Source organism: Bos grunniens, chromosome X (assembly GCF_055505025.1).
Source record: "Bos grunniens cultivar Pamir isolate PY7600 chromosome X, Bosgru_T2T1.0, whole genome shotgun sequence".
NCBI classification, from domain to species: Eukaryota; Metazoa; Chordata; class Mammalia; order Artiodactyla; family Bovidae; genus Bos; species Bos grunniens.
This window is the reverse complement of record NC_141194.1, coordinates 65902678-65926009: the sequence shown is the minus strand read 5'-3', so window position 1 is coordinate 65926009 and position 23332 is coordinate 65902678. Positions and strand designations below refer to the sequence as shown.

At 35.1% G+C, this 23332-nt stretch overlaps 1 protein-coding gene across 6 annotated transcripts in view; it reads right to left on the bottom strand.

Moving 5' to 3' along the window:
• CHIC1 (cysteine rich hydrophobic domain 1) overlaps window positions 1–23332 on the bottom strand; it is a 48348-nt gene that overhangs the window by 8005 nt on the left and 17011 nt on the right. For 3 of the 6 annotated variants that reach the window (XM_086388933.1, XM_086388934.1, XM_086388938.1), the window contains exons 3-5: window positions 18737–18892; window positions 12603–12635; window positions 90–146 (exon numbers count right to left, since the gene is read on the bottom strand). In XM_086388933.1, coding sequence (XP_086245059.1) covers window positions 90–146; window positions 12603–12635; window positions 18737–18892 — 246 coding nt within the window. The remainder of the gene's footprint in view (window positions 1–89; window positions 147–12602; window positions 12636–18736; window positions 18893–23332) is intronic. The other 3 variants (XM_086388936.1, XM_086388937.1, XM_086388939.1) reach the window with 1 other exon arrangement.

The following is a 23332-nucleotide window of genomic DNA, read 5'->3' as shown; positions in this document are numbered from 1 at the left end:
ATCCATGCTTTTGTGGCTGAAAACTTTCCATTTTTTCAATTTATTAATGCAAATATGAATGGAATACTTATTTGCTTAAACTTTCTTACCTTGTGATACAATCTGTTATTTTCCCATTCTAACAACTTCTGAATTGATCTTCTGGTCTATGAGAAAGAATAAGACTTTGTTACAAGATGAAGAGCTTTGTAAACTATGTGTATATTCTTCTGCATACTTGTAAGATCCCATTATTTTCTCCTCTTGCCTTTTCTTTTCAAAACAAAATATGTACAAATTACTCTGTGTTGTGAGTCCATTAAATGGACTATATAAAAACATTACCAGTACTGCTAGTAGTCCATTTATGAACCTAAATCTAGACTTTCGTATATCTATTCACAAGGTTAGTTTTTTAATATACATATAATATGCCAAGCTAATCTGATTACTCATCAAATGTTTTCCTATCAGAGTTCTTAGCATAATACCTGACAAATAGTAGTCAAGGTCTACAAGTTGAGTAAAACAAACCAACACATATCAGAATTTACACTGAAAAGAAGTACAAAATCAGGCAGTTGAAAAATTTGTATTTAGAGGAAAAAGTAAAAACAAGAGAAGCAGTACTGTAGTAAACAGGAGGACAGAGGCTGAGTTTATCATTTGGAGTGCATGTATTTTGAAAGGAATAAGAAAAGTTTGCAAAATGTTCCAAAACATTAAAAGACTGTTAGGCATTTTTGATTTTTAACCAAACTTGGGTCTCCTGCATTGCAGGTGGATTCTTTACCATCTGAGCCATCAGGGAATCACAATAAATGGAGAGAGACTAAATATTTTCCTCCTAAGATTAGGAACAAAACAAGGATGTCTCCTCCCGCTAGTTTTATTCAACAGCATATAGATGTTATAGCCAGGGCAATTAGACAAAAATAATAAAGGCATCCAAATTGTAAAAGGAAACATGAAACCATCTTCATTTGCAGAGGACATGATCTTGTATAGAGAAAACCCTATGGAATCTAAAACATTACTTGAACTAATAAATAAGAATTCTGGCCCCCATGATCTTTACTTCCTGGAGTTACACCTGTGAATGTTATACTACATTGCAAAAGGGACATTGCAATTGTAATTAAAGTTATTAATCATTTGGCTTTAAAATAGGGAGATTATTCTAGATTATTTTGGCAGACCCAATGTAATTCCATGAGCCCATAAAAGCAGAGAATTTTTTCCAGCTGATGGAAGAATACCCAGAGGGGTCTGAAACACAAGAAGTACTCGAACCATCATTGCTGGCTTTAAGATGGAAAGGTCACATAGAAAGTCTAAGGAGGAGATGATTTCTGAAATCTGAAAGAGGCTGGGAGTAAATTCTTTCCCAGAATCTCCAGAAAGGCATGCAGCTTTGCCAACACCCTGATTTTGGCCTTATAAGATTCTAATAAAAAAAAAATGTGAAAGTGAAGTCACTCAGTTGTGTCCAACTCTTTGTGAATAAGAGAACCCAATTAAGCCACACTGTACCTAGACTTCTTACTGTGAATTAATAAAATAGTGTTAAGTCATTAAGTTTGTGGAAATTTGTTATGCTAGACAAAAAAGTAATACAAGGTTCTTACATATAAAAATCAATTATATTTCTATATACTATCAGTGAACAATCTGAAAAAGAAAGTAAAAGATTAATTCCATTCACAATAGATTTTTCTTTTTATATGTTAATCCCATACTCCTAATTTATCCCTATTCACAACAGATTTAAGTATAAAATATTTAGGAATAAATTTAACAAAAGAAGTATAAGATGTGTAAGGTGAAAACTAAAATACATTGCTAAAGGGAATTCCCTGGTGGTCCAGGGAGCCTGGGTTGGATCCCTGGTTGGGAAATTAAGATCCTGTAAGCTGCACAGTGTGGCCAAATAAAAACTCCAAAGAACAAAAAACACTGCTAAAATAAATTTCAAAAGAGGTAAATAAATGGAAAATATCCCATATATATATATTCATGAGTCAGTCCTCACATTGACATTCTGGGTGGGCTCTTACTAACTTGATGTTATATTTGACACATAAAAACTTTTAATTTGATTAAGTCAAATTTATCTTTTAAAGTAGTGTATGCACAAAACTAACTTAAAATGGATCAAAGACCAAGTCATAAGAAACATTAAAACAACTAGAAGAAAACACAGGAGTACATCTTTTAAATCTTGAGTTAGGCAAAGCCCTCTTAAGATATGATATAAAAGGCACAAGCAACACTATTTTAAAAGATAAATTTGACTTAATCAAATTAAAAGTTTTTATGTGTCAAATATAACATCAGGTTAGTAAGAGCCCACCCAGAATGTCAATGTGAGGACCTTAGGGAAATCTCTTTCCTGGAGAGACAACTATTAAGCTTATCAGTATTACCAAGTACAATCATTCAAATGTTCTAGAGATTGATCAAAGGGTTTACAACAGATTGAGAAGTAGTTATTCAACAAAATCTATGGGAAATAAGTAATAACTGTGGGAAGCCTTGGCATTGGAGCTAGACACTATACTCATATCTGCCTTGTGGAAGAACTGCTTCAGTGTAAGGCAGTTTCCACATCTCCCAGATACGTGGAGTAGAACAGTTCTTCTGGTTAGTTTGGGCAGACAATGAAAATAGGTAGATCCCATTTTCTATAGTTCTGTGCAATAAAAGGCCTAAATCAAGTGGGTGATGTCAGGAGAGCAGCACCTATTTCCCTACCCACAGCTTCTGAAAAATAGGCAGGATAGTTGGCAAAGAATGCAGTCCCTCTTTCTGGTACACATCTATGTTGTAGGTGAGCTGTTACAGTTGCTCTGACAACTGAGTGGCAGTTGCTATCTTCCCAGCGTCCTATGGCAGACATATTCTGGGTAGATATGAAAGATGGGGAATATTAGCAGACCCCACTCTCCCTGGCTTTAGGTTAAGAAAAAATCCACAACTAATATCATACTAAATGGTGAAAGATTGAAAGCTTTTCCTCTAAGACAGAAAGAAGACAATGATTGCCACTTTTATTCAACATATTACTGGAAATTCTAGACAGAGAAATTAAGCAAGAAAAGAAATAAAAGGCATCCAAATCAAAGAGGAAGAAATAAAATTATCTCTCTTTGAAGGTGACATTATATTATGTGTAGAAAACCTTAAAGAATCCACAAAAAACCCTGTTAGAGCTAGCTAACAAATTCAGGAACATTTCAGAATATGAAATCAACATGCAAAATTCAAATGCATTTCTATATAACAGCAGTAAACAATTCAAAAAAGGAATTAGGAAAACATAACATTTCTAATAATATCAAAAGAAGAAAATACTTAATAATTAATTTAAGCAAGGAGGCAAAAGACTTGTACATATAAAATTATAAAATGATACTAAAAGAAACTAAAGACTTAAATAAATGTAAAGAATCCCATGTTCATAAATTGGAAGACTTAATATTGTTAAGAAGACAATATTATCCAAAATGACCACAGATCCAATGCAATCCTTATTAGAATCCCAGTGACTTTTTATATAGAAATAGAAAATTTCGTCTTAAAATTCACATGGAACCCCAGAAGACTCTTATTAGCCAAAAAATCTTGAAAATGAGAAACAAATATAAAGGACTCACATTTCCTGATTTTAAAACTTATTACAAAGCAATAATAACCAAAAGAATATAGTACTGGCATAAAGATAGACATATAGACCAACGAAATAGAACAGAGAGCCTAGAAATAAACCCCTCAAATAAACAGTCAACAGATTTCTGACAAAAGTGACAACCGTTCAATGGGGAAAAAGGACTTTTAAATACTGCAAAAACTAGATATCCATATGTGAATGAATTAAGTTGAATTTTAAATTTATGCCATATGCAAAAATTAACTCAAAATGGATCAAAGAATTAAACATAGGAATGACAATCACAGAAGTCTTAGAAGAAAATACAGGAGACAATCTTCATGACACTGAATTTTGCAATTATTTCTTAGATATGACACTGAAGCACAGGCCAAAAGGATGGCAGAAAATATCTGCAAATTACATATCTATAGGGAATTAATAACAAGAATATATATGCCACAACTCAACAACAAATAACTAAACAAGCTAGTTACAAAATGGGCAAAGTACCTAATAGACAAATGGTCAATAAGCAAATGTAAAATGCTCAACACTACTAGTCATTAAGGAAATACAAATCAAAACCACAATGAGATATCACTTCACACTCATTATGGTGGCTATTATCAATAAAATGGAAAATAGTGAATGTTGGTGAAGATATGGAGAAACTGGAAACCTTGTGCACAGTTTACCAGAGTAGAAATGCAGAAGAGGAAAACTCTGTGGGAACTAGGACTAGGATAGCAATTTTTGTTGTTGTTGTTTGTTTGATATCAATGCCTGAACTTTAATTGATGAATTGTTGGAAGCTCAGTGGGGACAAGTTTGAGAGTTTGAAATTCCAAAGGGGTCCAGTCTTGGTGGAGACTCCCACACTTTTATGACTTTATTACCAGGAGACCTATCAGGTTCTCACAGTGATTGCAGAAAAATCCCCTCATCCTTCCAGCAGGAGAAAGGGAAGAACAGTCAGTCACATTTATATATGCCCATAACATTCTGTTCTTCTTAGCAAAGCCTGCTCTTCAGAGAAACTACTGTACCAGAGCCTAATCTACTAGGATATTACTAGAGCCTAACCAATCTCGGAGAAGGCAATACACAACTCTAGCATCCTCTAGCTTTCCTGTCCCACCTAAAGGGGAAAACAAAACAACAAAAAATCTGAGAAGCACTTCTGTAGGGTACAGCCGAGGAGCACAGTCTCAATAAAAAATTAAGCCTAGACAGAATACAATAGAACATGTCCAGTCCCCCAACACCTTGTTTAGTCGTTAAGTTGGTCCTACTCTTTGAAACCCCATGGACTGTAGCCTGCCAGGCTCCACTGTCCATGGGGTTTCCCAGGCAGAAATACTGAAGTGGGTTGCCATTTCCTTGTACTTGGGATCTTCCCAACCCAGGGACTGAACCTGCGTCTCCCTCATTGGCAGATGGATTCTTTACCACTGAGCCACCAGGGAAGCCTCCTTCCCCAGCACCTTACCACTAAATCAATAAGGCTTCTGTATTATAATACAAGGAATACAATTAAAAGAACTGTGCATCTCAGATGATATCTAAGAAGTCTGTAGGGAAATCCAAGGAAAATAGGCCAGACAAAAACAAGGACACTAAGAAATATTTAGCCTTCGATTTCTAATAGCTATGTGCACGTGTGCTCATTTGTGTCAAACTCTTCGCAACCTCACAGACTGTAGCTCTCCAGGCGCCAGTGTTCATAGAATTTTCCAGGTGAGAATACTGCAGTGTACTGCCATTTCCTACTCTAGGGGATCTTTCCGACCCAGGGATCAAACTTGTGTCTTCTGCATTGGCAGGCAGATTTTTTTTTATCATTGCACCACCTGAGAAGCCCTGTAACAGCTACAGTAAACAGTAACACAGTCAAACAAAAAAATAAAATCTCACTTTAAACGCCTATTTATCTCAGTTCCTTTTACCTAGGACATCATGTATAGCTTTCAAACAAAAGTCAGAAGTCATACTAAAAGACAAAAAGTTTGAAAAGACAGAGCAAGCATTAGAATCAGACTCAGAAATGGCAGAGATGTTGAAATGATCAGACTGGGAATATAAATCAACTATGAAAAATATACTACATGCTCTAATGAAAAAAGTAGGTAACATGAAAGAACAGATGGATAATGTTAGAAGAGAAATGGAAACTATAAGAAAAAAATCAAAAGGAAATGGCAGAGAGCCAAAATATCATAACAGAAATGAAGAATGCCTTTGATGGGCTCATCAATGATTGGAAATGGCTGAAGAAACCACCAAAGAAGATTGAAGGCATATCAGTAGAAACTTACAAAACTAGAAGAAAAAGAAAAGAAAAAAGAAAAACAAAACAGAATATCCAAAAACTATGGGACAATTACAAAAGGAGCAATAGACCCATAATAGAAACTCTACTTCTGTGCCACCAGGGAAGCCCTACATAATAGAAATATCAGAAGGTAAAGAGAAAAAAGAGGAGATGAAATAGTTAAAGCAATAATGACAATACAATTTCCCCAAATTAATGAAAGGCATCAAACTCATAGATAGAAAAAGCTCAGAATACAAAGCTGGATGGTGGTGGTAGTTTAGTCGCTAAGTTGTGTCCCGACTGTTGTGACCCCATGGACTGTAGCCTGCCGGGTTCCTTTGTCCATAGGATTCTCCAGGCGAGAATACTGGAGTGGGATGCCATTTCCTTCTCCAACAAAGCTAGATAAATACTCCAAAATCTACACCTAATCATCTCATATTCAAACTACAGAAAGTCAAGGAAAAATGTTCAAAGATGCCAGGGGAGAAAATACCTTACATATAAAGAAGCAAGGATAAGAGTCATATTAGCCACCTCCTTAGAAACTATTCAAGCAAAGAAAAAAGTGGAATGAAATGTTTAATGTTTTAAAATAAAATACTACCAATCTAGAATTCCATCTGTGCCCAGCAAAACTGTCCTTCAAAGATCAAAGGGAAATAAAGACTAAGACCAAAAATTAAGGGCCTCTGTTGCTACTAGACCCTCCTTGCCAGAAATGTTAAACTAAGTTTTATTTAGAAAGAAGTAAAGCCTGACGTGCTGCGATTCATGGGGTTGCAAAGAGTCGGACACGACTGAGCGACTGAAACTACTGAACTGAACTGAAAACACTACAACTAAGAAATCTGGATCTACATACAGAAAGAGTGTAGAGAAGAAACAAATGGATATAAAATAAAATCTTTTATTTCTTCTATTCTCAACTGATCTAATAGCAGTTTGTTAATAACAATAATGTATTCCATGATTATAGCTTATGGATAAGTAAAGTGAATGACAGCAATGTTATAAGGGATTGGAGGGAAGAGCTGGGAATATTCTGTAATAAGGTAATTGTTCTACCTGGGAAGTGGTACTGTGTTATTTGAAAGGGGACCTGGATTGGTTTTATATGTATATATATTGCAAACTCTCTTTAGTGAGCAACCACTAAAAAGATTAAAAAGTAGGATTAGTGATATAGTAAGGGAAGATAAATAATACTGTCATACAAAAATAATTAAGCAGAAGGCAAAAAGACTGCAAGATGAAAATATGAACAAAGAACAAGAGTAATGAATAGAAAACAGTAACAAACAAGGTAAATATTAGTCAAATTATAACAATAATCACTTTAAATATCAAAGGTTTAAATATATCAATTAAAAAACAGAGACTGTCAGAAGGGATCAAGAAATAAAACAACTAAGTGCTGTCTACAAGACAACCACTTTAAATATGAAGACATACAGAGACTATAAGTAAAAAGACGGAGAAAGATACACCATAGTAATACTAATCAAAGGAACGCTAGAGTCACTTTAGCAATTTTAAACAAAGCAGACTTCAGAGTAAAGAAAATATTCAGAAATAAAGAGATATTACATAATGAAAAAGGGTCAACTTTCTAAGACATAACAATTCTTAACTGAATTTAACTCAGAGGACCATTATATTACTACTGTGGGCAAGAATCCCTTAGAAGAAATGGACTAGCTATCATGGTCAACAAAAGAGCCTGAAATGAATTACTTGGATGCAATCTCAAAAATGACAGAATGATCTCTGTTTGTTTCCAAGGCAAACCATTCAATATCATGGTAATCCAAGTCTATGCCCCGGCCAGTAATGCTGAAGAAGCTGACGTTGAATGGTTCTATGAAGACCTACAAGACCTTCTAGAACTAACACCCAAAAAATATGTCTTTTTCATTATAGGGGACTGGAATGCAAAAGCAGGAAGTCAAGAAATACCTGGAGTAACAGGCAAATCTGGCCTTGGGAGTACAGAATGAAGCAGGGCAAAGGCTAATAGAGTTTTGCCAAGAGAATGCACTGGTCATAGCAAACACCCTCTTCCAACAACACAAAAGAAGATTCTACACATGGACATCACCAGATGGTCAATACCAAAATCAGATTGATTATATTCTTTGCAGCCAAAGATGGAGAAGCTCTACACATTCAGCAAAAACAAGACCGGGAGCTGACTGTGGCTCAGATCATGAACTCCTTACTGCCAAATTCAGACTTAAACTGAAGAAAGTAGGGAAAACCACTAGACCATTCAGGTATGACCTAAATCAAATCCCTTACAATTATACAGTGGAAGGGAGAAATAAATTCAAGGGATTAGATCTGATAGACAGAGTGCCTAATGAACTATGGACAGAGGTTCATGACATTGTACAGGAGACAGGGATCAAGACCATCCCCAAGAAAAGAAATAGAAAAAAGCAAAAAGGCTATCTGAGGAGGCCTTACAAATAGCTCAGAGAAGGCAATGGCACCCCACTCCAGTACTCTTGCCTGGAAAATCCCATGGACAGAGGAGCCTGCTAGGCTGTGGTCCATGGGGTTGCTGAGAGTTGGACACGATTGAGCGACTTCACTTTCACTTTTCACTTTCATGCACTGGAGAAGGAAATGGCAACCCACTCCAGTGTTCTTGCCTGGAGAATCCCAGGGATGGGGGAGCCTGGTGGGCTGCCGTCTATGGGGTTGGAAAGAGTCGGACATGACTGAAGTGACTTAGCATAGCATAGCATACAAATAGCTGTGAAAAGAAGAGAAGCAAAAAGCAAAGGAGAAAAGGAAAGATATACCCATTTGAATGCACAGTTCCAAAGAATAGCAAGGAGAGATAAGAAAGCCTTCCTCAGCAATCGATGCAAAGAAATAGAGGAAAACAACAGAATGGGAAAGATTAGAGATCTCTTCAAGAAAATTAGACATACCAAGGGAACATTTTATGCAAAGATGGGCTCAATAAAGGACAGAAATGGTATGGACCTAATAGAAGCAGAAGATATTAAGAAGAGGTGGCAAGAATACACAGAAGAACTATACAAAAATTATCTTCACGACCCAGATAATCACGATGGTATGATCACTCACCTACAGCCAGACATCCTGGAATGTGAAGTCAAGTGGGCCTTAGGAAGCATCACTACAAACAAAGCTAGTGGAGGTAATGGAATTCCAGTTGAGCTACTTCAAATCCTAAAAGATGATGCTGTGAAAGTGCTGCACTCAATATGCCAGCCTATTGGGAAAACTCAGCAGTGTTCCACAGGACTGGAAAAGGTCAGTTTTCATTCCAATCCCAAAGAAAGGCAATGCCAAAGAATGCTCAAACTACCACACAATTGCACTCATCTCACACACTAGTAAAGTAATGCTCAAAATTCTCCAAGCCAGGCTTCAACGTAAATGAAGCATGAAATTCCAGATGTTCAAGCTGGATTTAGAAAAGGCAATAGGAACCAGAGATCAAATTGGCAACATCCGCTGGATCACTGAAAAAGCAAGAGAGTTCCAGAAAAACATCCATTTCTGCTTTATTGACTATGCCAAAGCCTTTGACTATGTTGATCACAATAAGCTGTGGAAAATTCTGGAAAATATGGGTATATCAGACCACCTGACCTGCCTCTTGAGAAATCTATATGCAGGTCAGGAAGCAATAGTTAGAACTGGACTTGGAACACAGACTGGTTTGAAATAGGAAAAGGAGTACATCAAGGCTGTATACTGTCACCCTGCTTATTTAACTTATATGCAGAGTACATCATGAGAAACGCTGGGCTGGAGGAAGCACAAGCTGGAATCAAGATTGCTGGGAGAAATATCAATAACCTCAGATATACAGATGACACCACCCTTATGGCAGAAAGTGAAGAAGAACTAAAGAGCCTCTTGATGAAAGTGAAAGAGGAGAGTGAAAATGTTGGCTTAAAGCTCAACATTCAGAAAACTAAGATCATGGCATCCAGTCCCATCACTTCATGGCAAATAGATGGAGAAACAGTGGAAACAGTGGCAGACTTTATTTTTTTGGGCTCCAAAATCACTTCAGATGTTGATTGCAGCCATGAAATTAAAAGACACTTACTCCTTGGAAAAAAAGTTATGATCAACCTAGACAGCATATTAAAAAGTAGAGACATTACTTTGGCAACAAAGTTCCATCTAGTCAAGGCTATTGTTTTTCCAGTAGTCCTTGTATGGATGTGAGAGTTGGACTATAGAGAAATCTGAGTGCCAAAGAATTGATGCTTTTGAACTGTGGTGTTGGAAAAGACTCTTGAGAGTCCCTTGGACTGCAAGGACATCCAACCAGCCTATTCTAAAGGAAATCAGTCCTGAATATTCATTGAAGGACTGATGTTGAAGCTGAAACTCCAATACTTTGGCCACCTGATGCGAAGAACTGACTCATTTGAAAAGACCCTGATGCTGGGAAAGATTGAAGGCGGGAGGAGAAGGGGATGACAGAGGATGAGATGGTTAGATGGCATCACTGACTCAATGGGCATGAGTTTGAGTAAACTCCAGGAGTTGGTGATGGACAGGGAGGCCTGGTTGCTACAGTCTATGGGGTCGCAAAGAGTCTGACATGACTGAGTGACTGAAGTGATGCCTAACAAAAGAGCATCAAACTACATGAGGTAAAAACTGATGGAAATGCAAGGAGAAACAGAGGAGTCCCCTATGATAGTTGGCAAATTCAATAGCCCTCTATCAGAAACAGATCAAGTAGGCATAAAGTTGGTAAGGACACAGGTGAACTCAAGAGCACTACTGATCTACTGGATATATTTGACATCTACAGACTACTTTATCTAACAACAGCAAATGATAGATTATTCTCAAGCTGAGGTGGAACATATACCAAGACAGACCACATTGTGGGTCATAAAACACATCTTTAGAGATTTCAAAGAACAGAAATCATACAATATATGCTCTCAGACCACAAGAGAAAAATAGTGGAAAATCCACAAACACTTGGAGATTAAACAGCACGCTTCCAAGTAACACATGGCTAAGAAGACATCTCAAGAGAAATTTTAAAATATTTTGAACTAAATGTAAATGAAAACAAAACATCAAAATTTGTGGGATGCAGTAAAATCAGTAGCACTGAATGTATATATTAGTAAAGAAGAAATACCTTGAATCAACCATACATACTTACACCTTAGGGGAAAAAATAGCAAACCAAAGTAAGAAGAAAAGAAATAAAAATTAGAGTAAAAATCAATCAAACTCATAATAGGACTTCAATAGAGAAAAGCCAACAAATAAATAACTGGCTCTTTGAAAGATCAGTAAAATTAATGTGTCTAGGCAGGTTAACTACAAAAAAAAGAAAGGAGACAAAAATGTTACAAAGTTTCAGAAACAAAATACGGGTTATCACTACTGAAGCCATGGAGATCAAAAGGAAAATATAGGAACGTTATTAACAAATCTATGCCCATGAATCTGATAAGCTAGATGAAAAGGGTGGATTATGTGAATGACACTGTCTACTAAAGCCCATGTAAGGAGAAATAGACAATCTTGATAGGCTTATATCTATTAAAGAAACTGAGTCAATAATTAATAACCTCCCCAAATAGAAAACATCATGCCCAGATGGGTTCAAACATTTAAGGAAGAAATACCAGTGCTCTACTGTTGCAGCCTGGTGGAACAGAGACCAGACTCGAGGGTGTGGCAGACTGTGCCCTTGTGATCATCCAAGTATGCCGAACAGACATTCTTGGGGTGGGACCTGCTCTCTGCTCCACTTCACTGCATAACCCTGCATCCATCTCCATGGAAACAAAACAAGATATTCCTGATCAACAGCAGAGCCTGTGCTAATCAAACTCCCCAGTATAGCTATTCCCTAATGAGCTCATGTGACTTCTGCCAATAAAAGTGCAGGCTGAAAGGAGCCATTTTGTCTTCCTGCCATGGAGAGCAGGAGGGCCCCCTGATTCCTCATTTGTCAAATTATATGTGTCTGTCTTTTCATTATGTGCTCACCCCTGTTTTAGGTCTTTCTCACCTGTTGTGCTGGATGTGGCACTGTACAATCTCTTCCATAAAACAGAAACAGAGAGAATATTTCCTAATTCATTCTATGAGGCCAGTATTACAGAACCAGACAAAGGTATTATATGAAAAGAAAACTGCAGACCCAATATTTCTCATGAACATAGATGCAAAAACCTGTACAAAACATTAGCAAAGAAATACAATATACACTACAATAAGTGGGTTTATCTGGTTTATGTAAATCTGGTTCATCATTCAAAAATCAATTAATATGTAAGCCATCCCATTAACAGATTAAAAAATAAAAATCACATAATCACATCAACGGAGGCAGAAAAAATATTTGACAAAATACAACACTCATTTACGATAAAAATTCTTGGCAAACTAGGAAGACAGGAACTTCTTCAAGTTGATAAAGAACATCTTACCAAAAAACCTACAGTTAATATCATACATGATGATGAGAAACTCAAAGCTTTCCTATTAAGATCAGGAACAAGGCAAGGATATTCCCTCTCACCACTGCTTTTCAATATCATTCTAGAAGCCCTAGGTAACGCAATAAGATAAGAAAAAAAGGTATACATAATAAGAAAGAAGAAATAAAAATTATCTTACTTCATAGATGACATGATTGTCTATGTAGAAAACCTGAAAAATCAACAAAACTCCTTGAATTAATATGCAATTATAGAAAGGATGCAGGATACAAGATTAACATACCAAAGTATACTGGTATACATGATGGTACACATCTTTATACATCGTCAAAACCCATGGAATGTACAACATGAAGAGTGAACTCTTATGTAAACTATGGACTTTAGTTAGTAATAATGATGTGTCAATACTGGCTCATCAGTTTTAACAATTGTACTTCAATAGAGCAAGATGTTAATAACAGGGAAAATTGGGGGTTGAGTGAGGGAAGTATATGGGAACTTTGCTTTTTCTCAATTTTTTCTGTAAACCTCAAATTGTTCAAAGATAGTCTATTAATTAAGATATTATCTATAAAAAGTACTAATGAAATGATATTCTTGGATAAAAACTGAGAGAATCCACTGCCTACAGACCTACCATATAAGAAATACTGTGGGGAGTTCCTCAGGCTGAAACCACAGCACATCAGGTATTAGTATGAGTCCACATACAGAAAAAGGAAAACTGAGAAGCTCAATGAATTCCAAGTAGGATAAACTCAGAGACCAATACTTATAGAAACTTTATTCAAACCTTTGAAAGCCAAAAACAAAAAGAAAAATCTTGAAAGCAGCAATAGAGAAGCAACTTATGTATAAAGAGCTCTTCAGTCAGATTAACAGCCAATTTCACATCAGCAACCAAGAGGTTCAGAAGAGGTAGAATGACATTTTTAAAGCGCTAAAGGAAAAAAAAAATGTCATTCAAGAATTCTATACTTAACAAAACTATCCTTTCAAAAAAAGGAGAAATTATGATACTCCCAGATAAGCACCGAGGGAGTTCACTGCTATTAGAATTGCCTATAAGAAATGATCGGAGAAGGCAATGGCACCCCACTCCAGTACTCTTGCCTGGAAAATCCTATGGATGGAGGAGCCTGGTAGGCTGCAGTCCATGGGGTCGTTAAGAGTCAGGCATGACTGAGCGACTTCACTTTCACTTTTCACTTTCATGCATTGGAGAAGGAAATGGCAACCCACTCCAGTGTTCTTGCCTGGAGAATCCCAGGGACGGGGGAGCCTGGTAGGCTGCCGTCTCTGGGGTCACACAGAGTCGGACACGACTGAAGCGACTTAGCAGCAGCATAATAAATGATAAAAACTGTCCTTCAGACTGAAATGAAAGAACACTGGACAATAACTCAAGCTATATGATGAAATAAAGAACATTAGTAAAACTGAATAAATAAATACAAAAGCCAATATTGTTGTTTTTGTTTTGAAATTTATATTTTCATCCTATATGATTTAAAAGACAAATGTATAAAATGATAATTATAAATACATATTAAAAGATATATAATATATAAGATGCAATTTGTGATAATAACACATATGGGGAGGTATATGCATGGACAGAAGCAGAATCTGTGTATTACTGAAGTTAAAGTGGTATTAATTCAAACTAGTGTGTTATAAGTTTAAGATATTAGTTATAAACCCCAGGGTAACAAATAAGAAAATAGCTAAAAATACATACAAAAAAGGAAATGAGAAGGCACATGGCACACTATAAAAATTATTTAAATATAAAATAAGGAAGTAATGGAGTATAAAAAAAAAGATATGACACATGGAAAACAAAAGACAAAATGACAGAAGTCCTCCCTTATCTATTACAGATTGAATTATGTTCCCCCCAAATTCATATATTCAAGTGTCACAATCACCAGTACCTGGGAATGTGACTATATTTGGAGATGTGGGCTTTAAAGTGGTAATTAAGCTAAAATGAGATAATTAGTGTTTGTGTGTTTAGTCACTCAGTTGTGTCCGATTTTGCAATCCCATGGACTATAGCCCACCAAGCTCCTCTGTCCATGGGGATTCTCTAGGCAAGAATACTGGAGTGGGTTGCCATGCCCTCCTCCAGGGAATCTTCCCAACTCAGGGATTGAACCCAGGTCTCCCACACTGCAGGCATTTTCTTTACGATCTGAGCCACCAGGGAAACCCCAAAATTAGGGTTTGCCCTAATCCAATATGCTGCTGCTGCAATATGACTAGTGTCCTTATAAAAAGAGATTAGGACACAGATATGTATAGAGGGAACCAGGTGAAGGCACATGAAGACCCAGGGAAAAAAACAGCCATCTATAAGCCAAGGAGAGAAGATTCAGGAAAAAAAATAAAAAGCATCAGCTTTCCGAAAACCTTGACTTCAGACTTACAGCTTCTGGAACTTTGAGAAAATGCATTTCTGTTGTCTAAACCACCTAGTCTGTGGTACTTTATTAAGGCAGCCCTGGCAAACTAATATATTATCATTAATGACTCTAAATGCAAATAGATTAAACTCTCAATTAAAAGGGAGAGATCTACAGCATGGATATAAAAATATGATCCATGAGTCTACAGGAAACTCAGTTTAGATTCAAGACACAAGTAGGTTGAAAGTGAGAGGACAGAAAAAGACTTTCCACTGTAAATAGTAACCAAAAAAAAAAAAAAAAAAGGGCTAGGGTAGATAGTACTGGACAAAATAGATTTCAACTAAAAAAAAGTTACAAAGATGCTCAGTATATGTGTTAATATACTCAGGCTACTATGACAAAAGACCATATTCTAGGTGGCTTAAACAACAGCTCTAAAGTATGGGAAGTCTTAGATCAGAGTATCAACATGGTTGGTTGAATTCTTATGGGAGCACTCATCCTGGCTTATGAATAACTTCCTTTTTGCTGTATCCTCACACAGTAGAGAGATAGAGAACAGCTCTCTGATCTTTTCTTATAAGGGCATTAATACACCATGAGGACCCCATGTTCATGACTTTATCTAAATCTAATTACCTTCCAAGGGCCAAAGTACCAACCACCTGTAAATACCATTAGATTAAAGGGGAGGGCTGGAACATATGACTTTTGAGGGAACACAATTCCATAACAATATATAGTGATGAAAATAAAATCTTTCATTTCTTATACATGTTTTAATGCCATTCTCCCAAAAAAATAAAATAAAATAAAAAAAAGAAAAAAAATAATAAAATCTTTCAAGAGGAAATGACAATTATAAACATATATACAACTATCAACAGATCTGCAAAATACATGAAACAAAAACTGACAGAACTGAAGGGAGAAATAGACAATTTTACAATAATAGCTAGGACTTCAATACCCCACTTTCAATAGTGGATAGAACAATTATGCAGAAGATCAATACAAAAAGGCAGGACTTGAACAACACTGTGAAACAACTAGATCTAACAGGCATATATAGAACCTTCCACCCCACAACAATACAATTTTCTTCTTGAGTGTACATGGAGTATTCTCCAGGATAGGCTATATGTTATACCACTAAATAAGCCTCAATAAATTTAAAATGATTAAAATCATACAAAGTATCTTTTCTAATAACAATGGAATTAAATTAGAAATCATAAGGAAAACAACATTATTGGTTCATGTTGTAAGCCTGAGATAATAGTCCCTTCCCTCTGAACATCCCTCTCAATTTAGTAAATATTATAGCAAAAACAAAGGTAAATGTTAAAAGTAATTTCAAATTTAAGGATGGTAGTATGCTTAGGCCTGAAAATTGATGTAATATCACTGTGGTAAATACAAAAATGGTTAAGTGAAAACCTTCATTTCATATATCATGTAGCCATAGAATCCTATCAGAGCCAAGAGAGACTAGGAGCAGCTCAGGGCATTCTGGTTTGTATTTCTTTTCTTTCAACTAATTTGCTAGAAAAATAACCATGATGTATACTGGCAAAAAATAGTTTACAAGGCAGACTGTTTACATAGTTCTTTCTTGGAAACATTTTATAATCATTCATTTATACAGCAATGACCTTTGACACAGGGCAGATTAATTATATTATTTCCATTTTATTTTGTGGCTAAACACAGACATGACTTTCATGAAGCTAGATTCTCATTAGAAAGGCAAGAGCCGCTCTTAAATTGTTGCATTTTATTTTTTATTTCTCCATGTAGACAAAAAAAGCAGTGAGGTATCTTAAATCTCTTCATCTTCACAACCACCTTAAAGTAAGTAATATTATCTGGATTTTATAGGTGAAGAAGTTGAGGCTCCAAAAAGGACAGTGTCTTGTACAAGGTTACTAGAATATGCTTGCTGCTTCATTGTCTAGTGTGTTTAACAAGTTAGTATGTACAACATTGAGGGTCCTAACGATAAAGTGTACAGAGCAAGGCAGATAATGTAAATGCTGGGTAGTTCTGTGGTGAATCAGAGACCACATGTCCTATTTAAAGGAAGCAGCCACCACTCAGCAAGGGCCAACTGCTGAAATGTAGGCATGTGGGTCCCATATTGCCAGACTTTTAGATTTGACAAGAGACACTGGCTATTTCAAATTTTATTTATATATGGAATTTAGAAAGATGGTAACAATAACCCTGTGTACGAGACTGCAAAAGAGACACCGATGTATAGATCAGTCTTATGGACTCTGTGGGAGAGGGAGAGGGTGGGGAGATTTGGGAGAATAGCATTGAAACATTTATAATATCATGTATGAAACGAGTCGCCAGTCCAGGTTTGATACACAGTACTGGATGCTTGGGGCTGGTGCACTGGGACAACCCAGAGGGAGGGTAGGGGAGGGAGGAGGGAGGAGGGTTCAGGATGGGGAATGCGGGTATACCTGTGGCGGATTCATTTCGATATTTGGCAAAACTAATACAATATTGTAAAGTTTAAAAATAAAATAAAATTAAAAAAAAAGAAATATTCTAATTTTTAAATGCTAGCAATTGATTTAAATGTTTAAAGAACAGAGTGGGCTGGATTTAGCCCACAGGACTACAGTCTGCATATCTGTACTTAATAGACTGTAAAAATTGACAGATCAGTGATCTAAGAATATACTGATACCTTAATTTCAATATGAATACTTAATTAACCATAGAGGGCGTAGGGAGAAATCATAGCATCAGCGTTAATGTCAAATCAGTAGCGCTCATAGTGAAATCACATGACTGAATAAACTGCTTCTATTTCAGGCCTTGTGGTGGAGGTGTTAATAAACAGGCAACTATGTAAACAGGTCATCAGAAAAAAAGATCCTGGATAATATTAAAATCAAAAACTCTGTTCTTAAAGTAACTGAAATTGGCTATATCTGTGTGATGAAAAAAATCCCAGAATTTAACTTACAGAAAGCCATTTGAGAACACTGTTCATGCTTTGACAAACAATAAACTAAGCTCTATTTAAAATAAAGCTCTGACCTACTGGTAGTGACCAAAACGATTAATAAAATGTCCAATTTTCCATTCAAAAAATGATAGGGGTGGCAGCATTTTATTTTTTGAAGCAGACATTAAGAAGGGCAGGAGAAAGATGGAGAGGAAAATATGAGTACTTGGTGGGAATCTTTCTGGTTTTTATGAAACAACTGTACCATTAATTATACCCCATCAAGGTGCTGTGAATTTGAATATGCTTATTATTTAGAAGTTTAAGTGAATCATCAATGTTGTACAGGGAAAAGAATTGGAGGTAAATGAATTAATTTTCCTCATTGACTTGAATTAAAAAGTGTAAAGATATCTTTCCAGTGGGTAAAATATCATTCTGAAGATCAAAATAAAATTTTAAAGAAAATCAGATTAAGATAGTAGTCTTAAATCTATGCTGCAATGAGTAATGTCATGCCAGAACGTTGTTTCAACATGTTCAAAACTAACCAAGATTTCCCCCACCAACTTTGTAGATTACTTTCACTTCTTCAGATCAAGAAAAAACTCTCCCATACACTTGTGACTTGGAAATACTTTAAATCATAACTTCAGATTTTGTAAAAAGAATAAGTAGCCAAGTTACATTTACTTAAGTACTCCACTTACTTTGTACTTTTTTAAAATAATGACTGGAACCCATATTAAGTAATAAAATGTTGATAAAGATTGGACAAATGGCTCAATATCACTGGCCCTGAGTTTCTTTATGTCTAGAATGAGGACAGCATTGCTAGGAGAATTAAATCCTGTAAAGTACTTGGCACACAACAAGTGTTCAATAAATGTTAGCTCATTATTATTACACAATAAAATGGTTACTCACTCTTTTGTTGAGACAAATAACAGGCCACAGGCTGCAACCCAACGTGCAACAGCAGCAGAGACAACCACAGAGCAACCATTTCACATTGACTGGGAGAGCCTTTTTCAAACATGCATTCACACGGCCAATGCTGGTCTTAAATTCTTCTGGGGCCACCTACAACAAGGGCACAATCTTTAACACTTTGAGGGCAGCTTTCTACTATTTATCTCTAAACCTAAATAAAATGTTTGTCTTATTACAAACACTTTAAGGAATTAACATATTTATTTCCTCCCTATCTTTTCCTATAAATAGGTATTACACGCTCTTGGATGACATTAGAAAGCAAAACAATGTAATTTCATGTTTACAGAACTTATTCTGATGTTTGAAAACAATCTTCTGAAATTACCAATAATAAAATGACAACAGTAAAATTCGTAGTAAAGGATACCGTCACACAGTTTTCTTACCAGTTATTCTCATTATTATGGCAATATTATTTATAGTTTCCAGTCACTCTGACTAAAGGTTGAATAAGACTAGAAGCATAAAATAACAATAAAACCTCAATACTACTAGAGGAAATAGAATTAAATTTAGACCTCGGTAATATTCCTGGATTACTTTTAAAAAGGCAACTCTCAAATCTTTTCTCCCTGGTAAATTTGCAACATAACAACTTAAACACTTGCCATTGTTTGTAGGGAAAAGGTACATTAACAAAAGACAGTGAGAAATGATCACATTCAAAAAACACTTTAGCATAAAATGGATTCATAACTGCTGTAAATTTTAGAAGTTGAGAGATCCTTAAATATACAAATTTAATATTTTTAATTACTACCTCCATTCCTGGAAGTGGATGCTTATGGTTCTCTGTAAACAACGACAAAGTCAGTTCAAAGGCACGATCATGACAAGCATAATTAGATTTATACCGAAAATTCTGCTTGAAGATTATACAATTCAAAGGTATACTAAAAAGACTGCTTTCAGTGAAATCACATTTCTAGATCACAAAAATGATTCCCTTTCATTTAGAAAGCTGTCACACTGTAAAATCTATAAGAAAAAATTCTACCATCTGGCTATGCAGGCAAAAATTAGGAAATTGTTAAGAAAAATAAGTTGCTGTAAAATAAAAATCCCATTAGCATGTTTGGCATCAAAAATATAGAGCTCCACAAACCTTCTAAGTAAAAACTGTTCTACAGGAATCAAATTATTACATTTTTGTCTTTTAATAGACATGTCTTAGAATCAATAATACATACTGATTAATGGATGTTAGAAAGATACACGACCACAGAATTCAGTACCATCATGATTAAAACATTAAGTAATTATATTAGCTTTATTAGAATTGTTCATGCTACCTAATAATGCTACTTGCTTAACCTATAAATTTTCCTTTTCTCCTAATATGTTAATTAGTTATGAAATTGTAAGGCTCAAAATTATATTTACAAGAGGAAAGTAAATTTATTTCATTCTCCAATATGATTTAAAGACAATCACCGAGGAAAAAAGAGTTCCAAATAAATAACTAAATTTCTAGAGTCAATATGAAAATAAATTCAGGGAACTATGGCTGACAACTGGAAACAAAACACCAACAGGCTAAGCACATTAAGACAATAAATCAAGATCTAGATTCTTTCTTATTAGTTATAAAAAATTCTAGGTAAGTTCATTTAATTTTTGTGAGCTTTAGTCTCCCATCTGTAAAATGAGAAAAATAATATTTCTATTATATACCTCATGGGGAATGGAAATTATACCTTAGAAAGAACCTCCTGCCTAGAATGCTTTGAAAAAGGACGATAGTGAATCATATCTCTGATTAGATTTGGGGAAAAAAAGCAAGGCTTTTTTTTGCATGGAGTATCAACTGAAGGTTTGGATCAGGTAACTTAACAGTGTTAAACTCCACAGGTTTTCTACACATTCTATTCTACATAAAAGGATAATCTGCTACATTTTGAATGCAAATTTAATGGTTTTCAATTCTTTAGAGAAAAAAATGTTCTTTTTTAAAATCTAGGTACTAAGTTGCTATCTTCATTTACCTCTTAAACAGTGACATTCAGCTTCTTTTTTCCTAGTGAACCAGTGAGCAACCAAATGGAAGCTAAAATAAGGAAAATGTATTTATATATTTAGCTCTAATCTGTAATATACCATTATCAATTTTCTTTAAATTGTGTATCTAGAAACACTAATACATTTTTAAAATATGGCAAATTTTGATATACTCATATTAAATCTATCCATTTACAAATTTAAGTACCTGTAATTAGAATTTAAATTTTGTTTAAAAAGTAAAATTTTTATATATAACTTTTATTTAAAAGTGTGTAATGTAAGCACAGGTTAAAAAAAGTAAAGAATGAGGCTAAAGCCAGAAAAGAATCAATCCAAAAAGTAAAACTTGGTTTTTGTTTAAAACACTGTGAATGAAATAAATTGCATGCCAAGGTATGTAAAATTTGTTATAAGATTTATCTGTCATTACATGCTTCTGGAAATGAATTAATAAAACCATTTCTAAAATGTGGCAATTTTCCTTCTTCCCCACCAATATTTTCCATATGTAATACATAATATTCATAGCTTGTACTCTATCACTATGGACAAATTAAAAACTAAAACATTCAAGTTTCTAAAAATGACAATTCAAATTTTTTGAAGTCATAACATAAACATACCGAAAATAAAACTTTTACTAGAATTTCACACAATAAACTAAAATCTGCATTTTGACTTTAAAAGGAAGCCAGAATTGTCTTTGAAAAAAAAAATCTGTATTTGAATAACAGTAAAAGTCATAAAACAGAAATAAAGGCATAGGAAATGAGAACTGGTTAACTCCCAATTTTAAACAATGTGAAAGAAATGTTTAGTTAACTGTGTGGAATCAGAGTTAATAACATTTTACTCATTTACTTCCATATAATTTGAGTATCACTAGTAATGAAGGTTAGATGGAAGTCTTTTACTTTGTAGCTGAATGGCAGGTTGCAAAGAAACATTTAATTCCTCTTGACTTTCTTAGAAAAAAGAAAGTCACATCATGAAAGTGGGGGAAAGGGTCATAATATTTTATAACAGGATGCAAGAGACTTTGCAAACAGAAGAAAATCTAAGCAAAACCCAGCAGGACTGATTTGCCTCCTTCAGTCATGGGGAACACAACCCCATCAATCACTTGTCATACTGGATCACAATAGTAAAGGTGGATTTTATGGTTTACAATTCCCAACACTGCACGCTAATTTCCTTGTAACACCATTTAACTGTTTCAAGCTGAGGGCTGAAAGCTTTTATTTCTTTTCTGAAATTCTGTGGTTCTTTCATTTTCTGGTCACCAAAATTTGTATGTACACACCTGTTCCATACATCCTATCATGACAGGACTTATCTTAGTGAAAGATGGAAACAATCTTTGCTTAATTTAATGTAAAAGATTATCTTTTTATTTATATTAAAAGCACTAACACATAAGAAGCACAAAATTAATACTAAGCCATAGAGCTTAACAAAATGGCTTTTGAGATTTTTGGAATTCACCCTGCAATTTTGCTTAGTTTAGGCATAAAAGCTATTTAAGAATTCCATTCATGCTAGAATACTGGTTTTATAAAATACAGATTTAATTTTCTATTTTAGCTACTGCATTTATTCATTGTGAAATATATTTACACTGCTGCTCAGTCTGGAATTCAAACTTTTTTTCTTTAGCTTTTTCCTGAAACATGTAAATTTTTTTTTCTGCTTCTTCTTCATAGTTATCAGAGATGCATTTTGATAATCCAGAATAACCTTTACACGTGAAATAGTGCCTACTGGAGAAAAATAATCTCATGAAAGGGAAAATAAAGAGAAAACAAAGCCACCATATGATTTTTCAAAATCAGATTTTCAGAATTCCTTCAGCGTTTTCCATCATCAAACACTAAACTAGGATCACTGTATCATTTATGCCTCATTCAACATATGAAAAATTTTGTGCATTTAAATAATGTACACTAGAATAAATATCCAATCATTATGTGTTACAAAAATGGTCACCTGAAAAGAATGGATGTCTTTAAGAACAGTTCATATCCAGCTTAATATTCCTGGTGCTGCTGCTTAGTTACTTCAGTTGTGTCTGACTCTGTGCGACCCTATGGACTTCAGCTTGCCAGGCTTCTCTGTCCATGGGATTTGCTAGGCAAGAGTACTAGAGTGGGTTGCCATGCCCTCCTCCAGGGGATCTTTCAGACCCAGGGATCGAAACCAGGCCCAGGTTGCAGGCAGATTCTTTATCAATGAGCCACCAGGGAAGTCCAATATTCCTACTTCCCTAGTTTAAAGAACTGTACTATTCTTTGCGCTGGTGGAATTTCAGTTTTTAGAAGACTTGGAAAGGTGAAGAAATATTCTGAAGATTACTTGAGCATATAAAACTGGCCAATTTCAAAGATGGAAAGATGGATAAGTCTTATACCTGGAAACTCTATTCTCTGACTTTTTCAATTATTCAGTTTTTAGAATTACTTGGAATTGTAATTCAAACTCTTTCTAACTAAACCAATATTAAAACTGGATGCAACTGCTAAGACCACA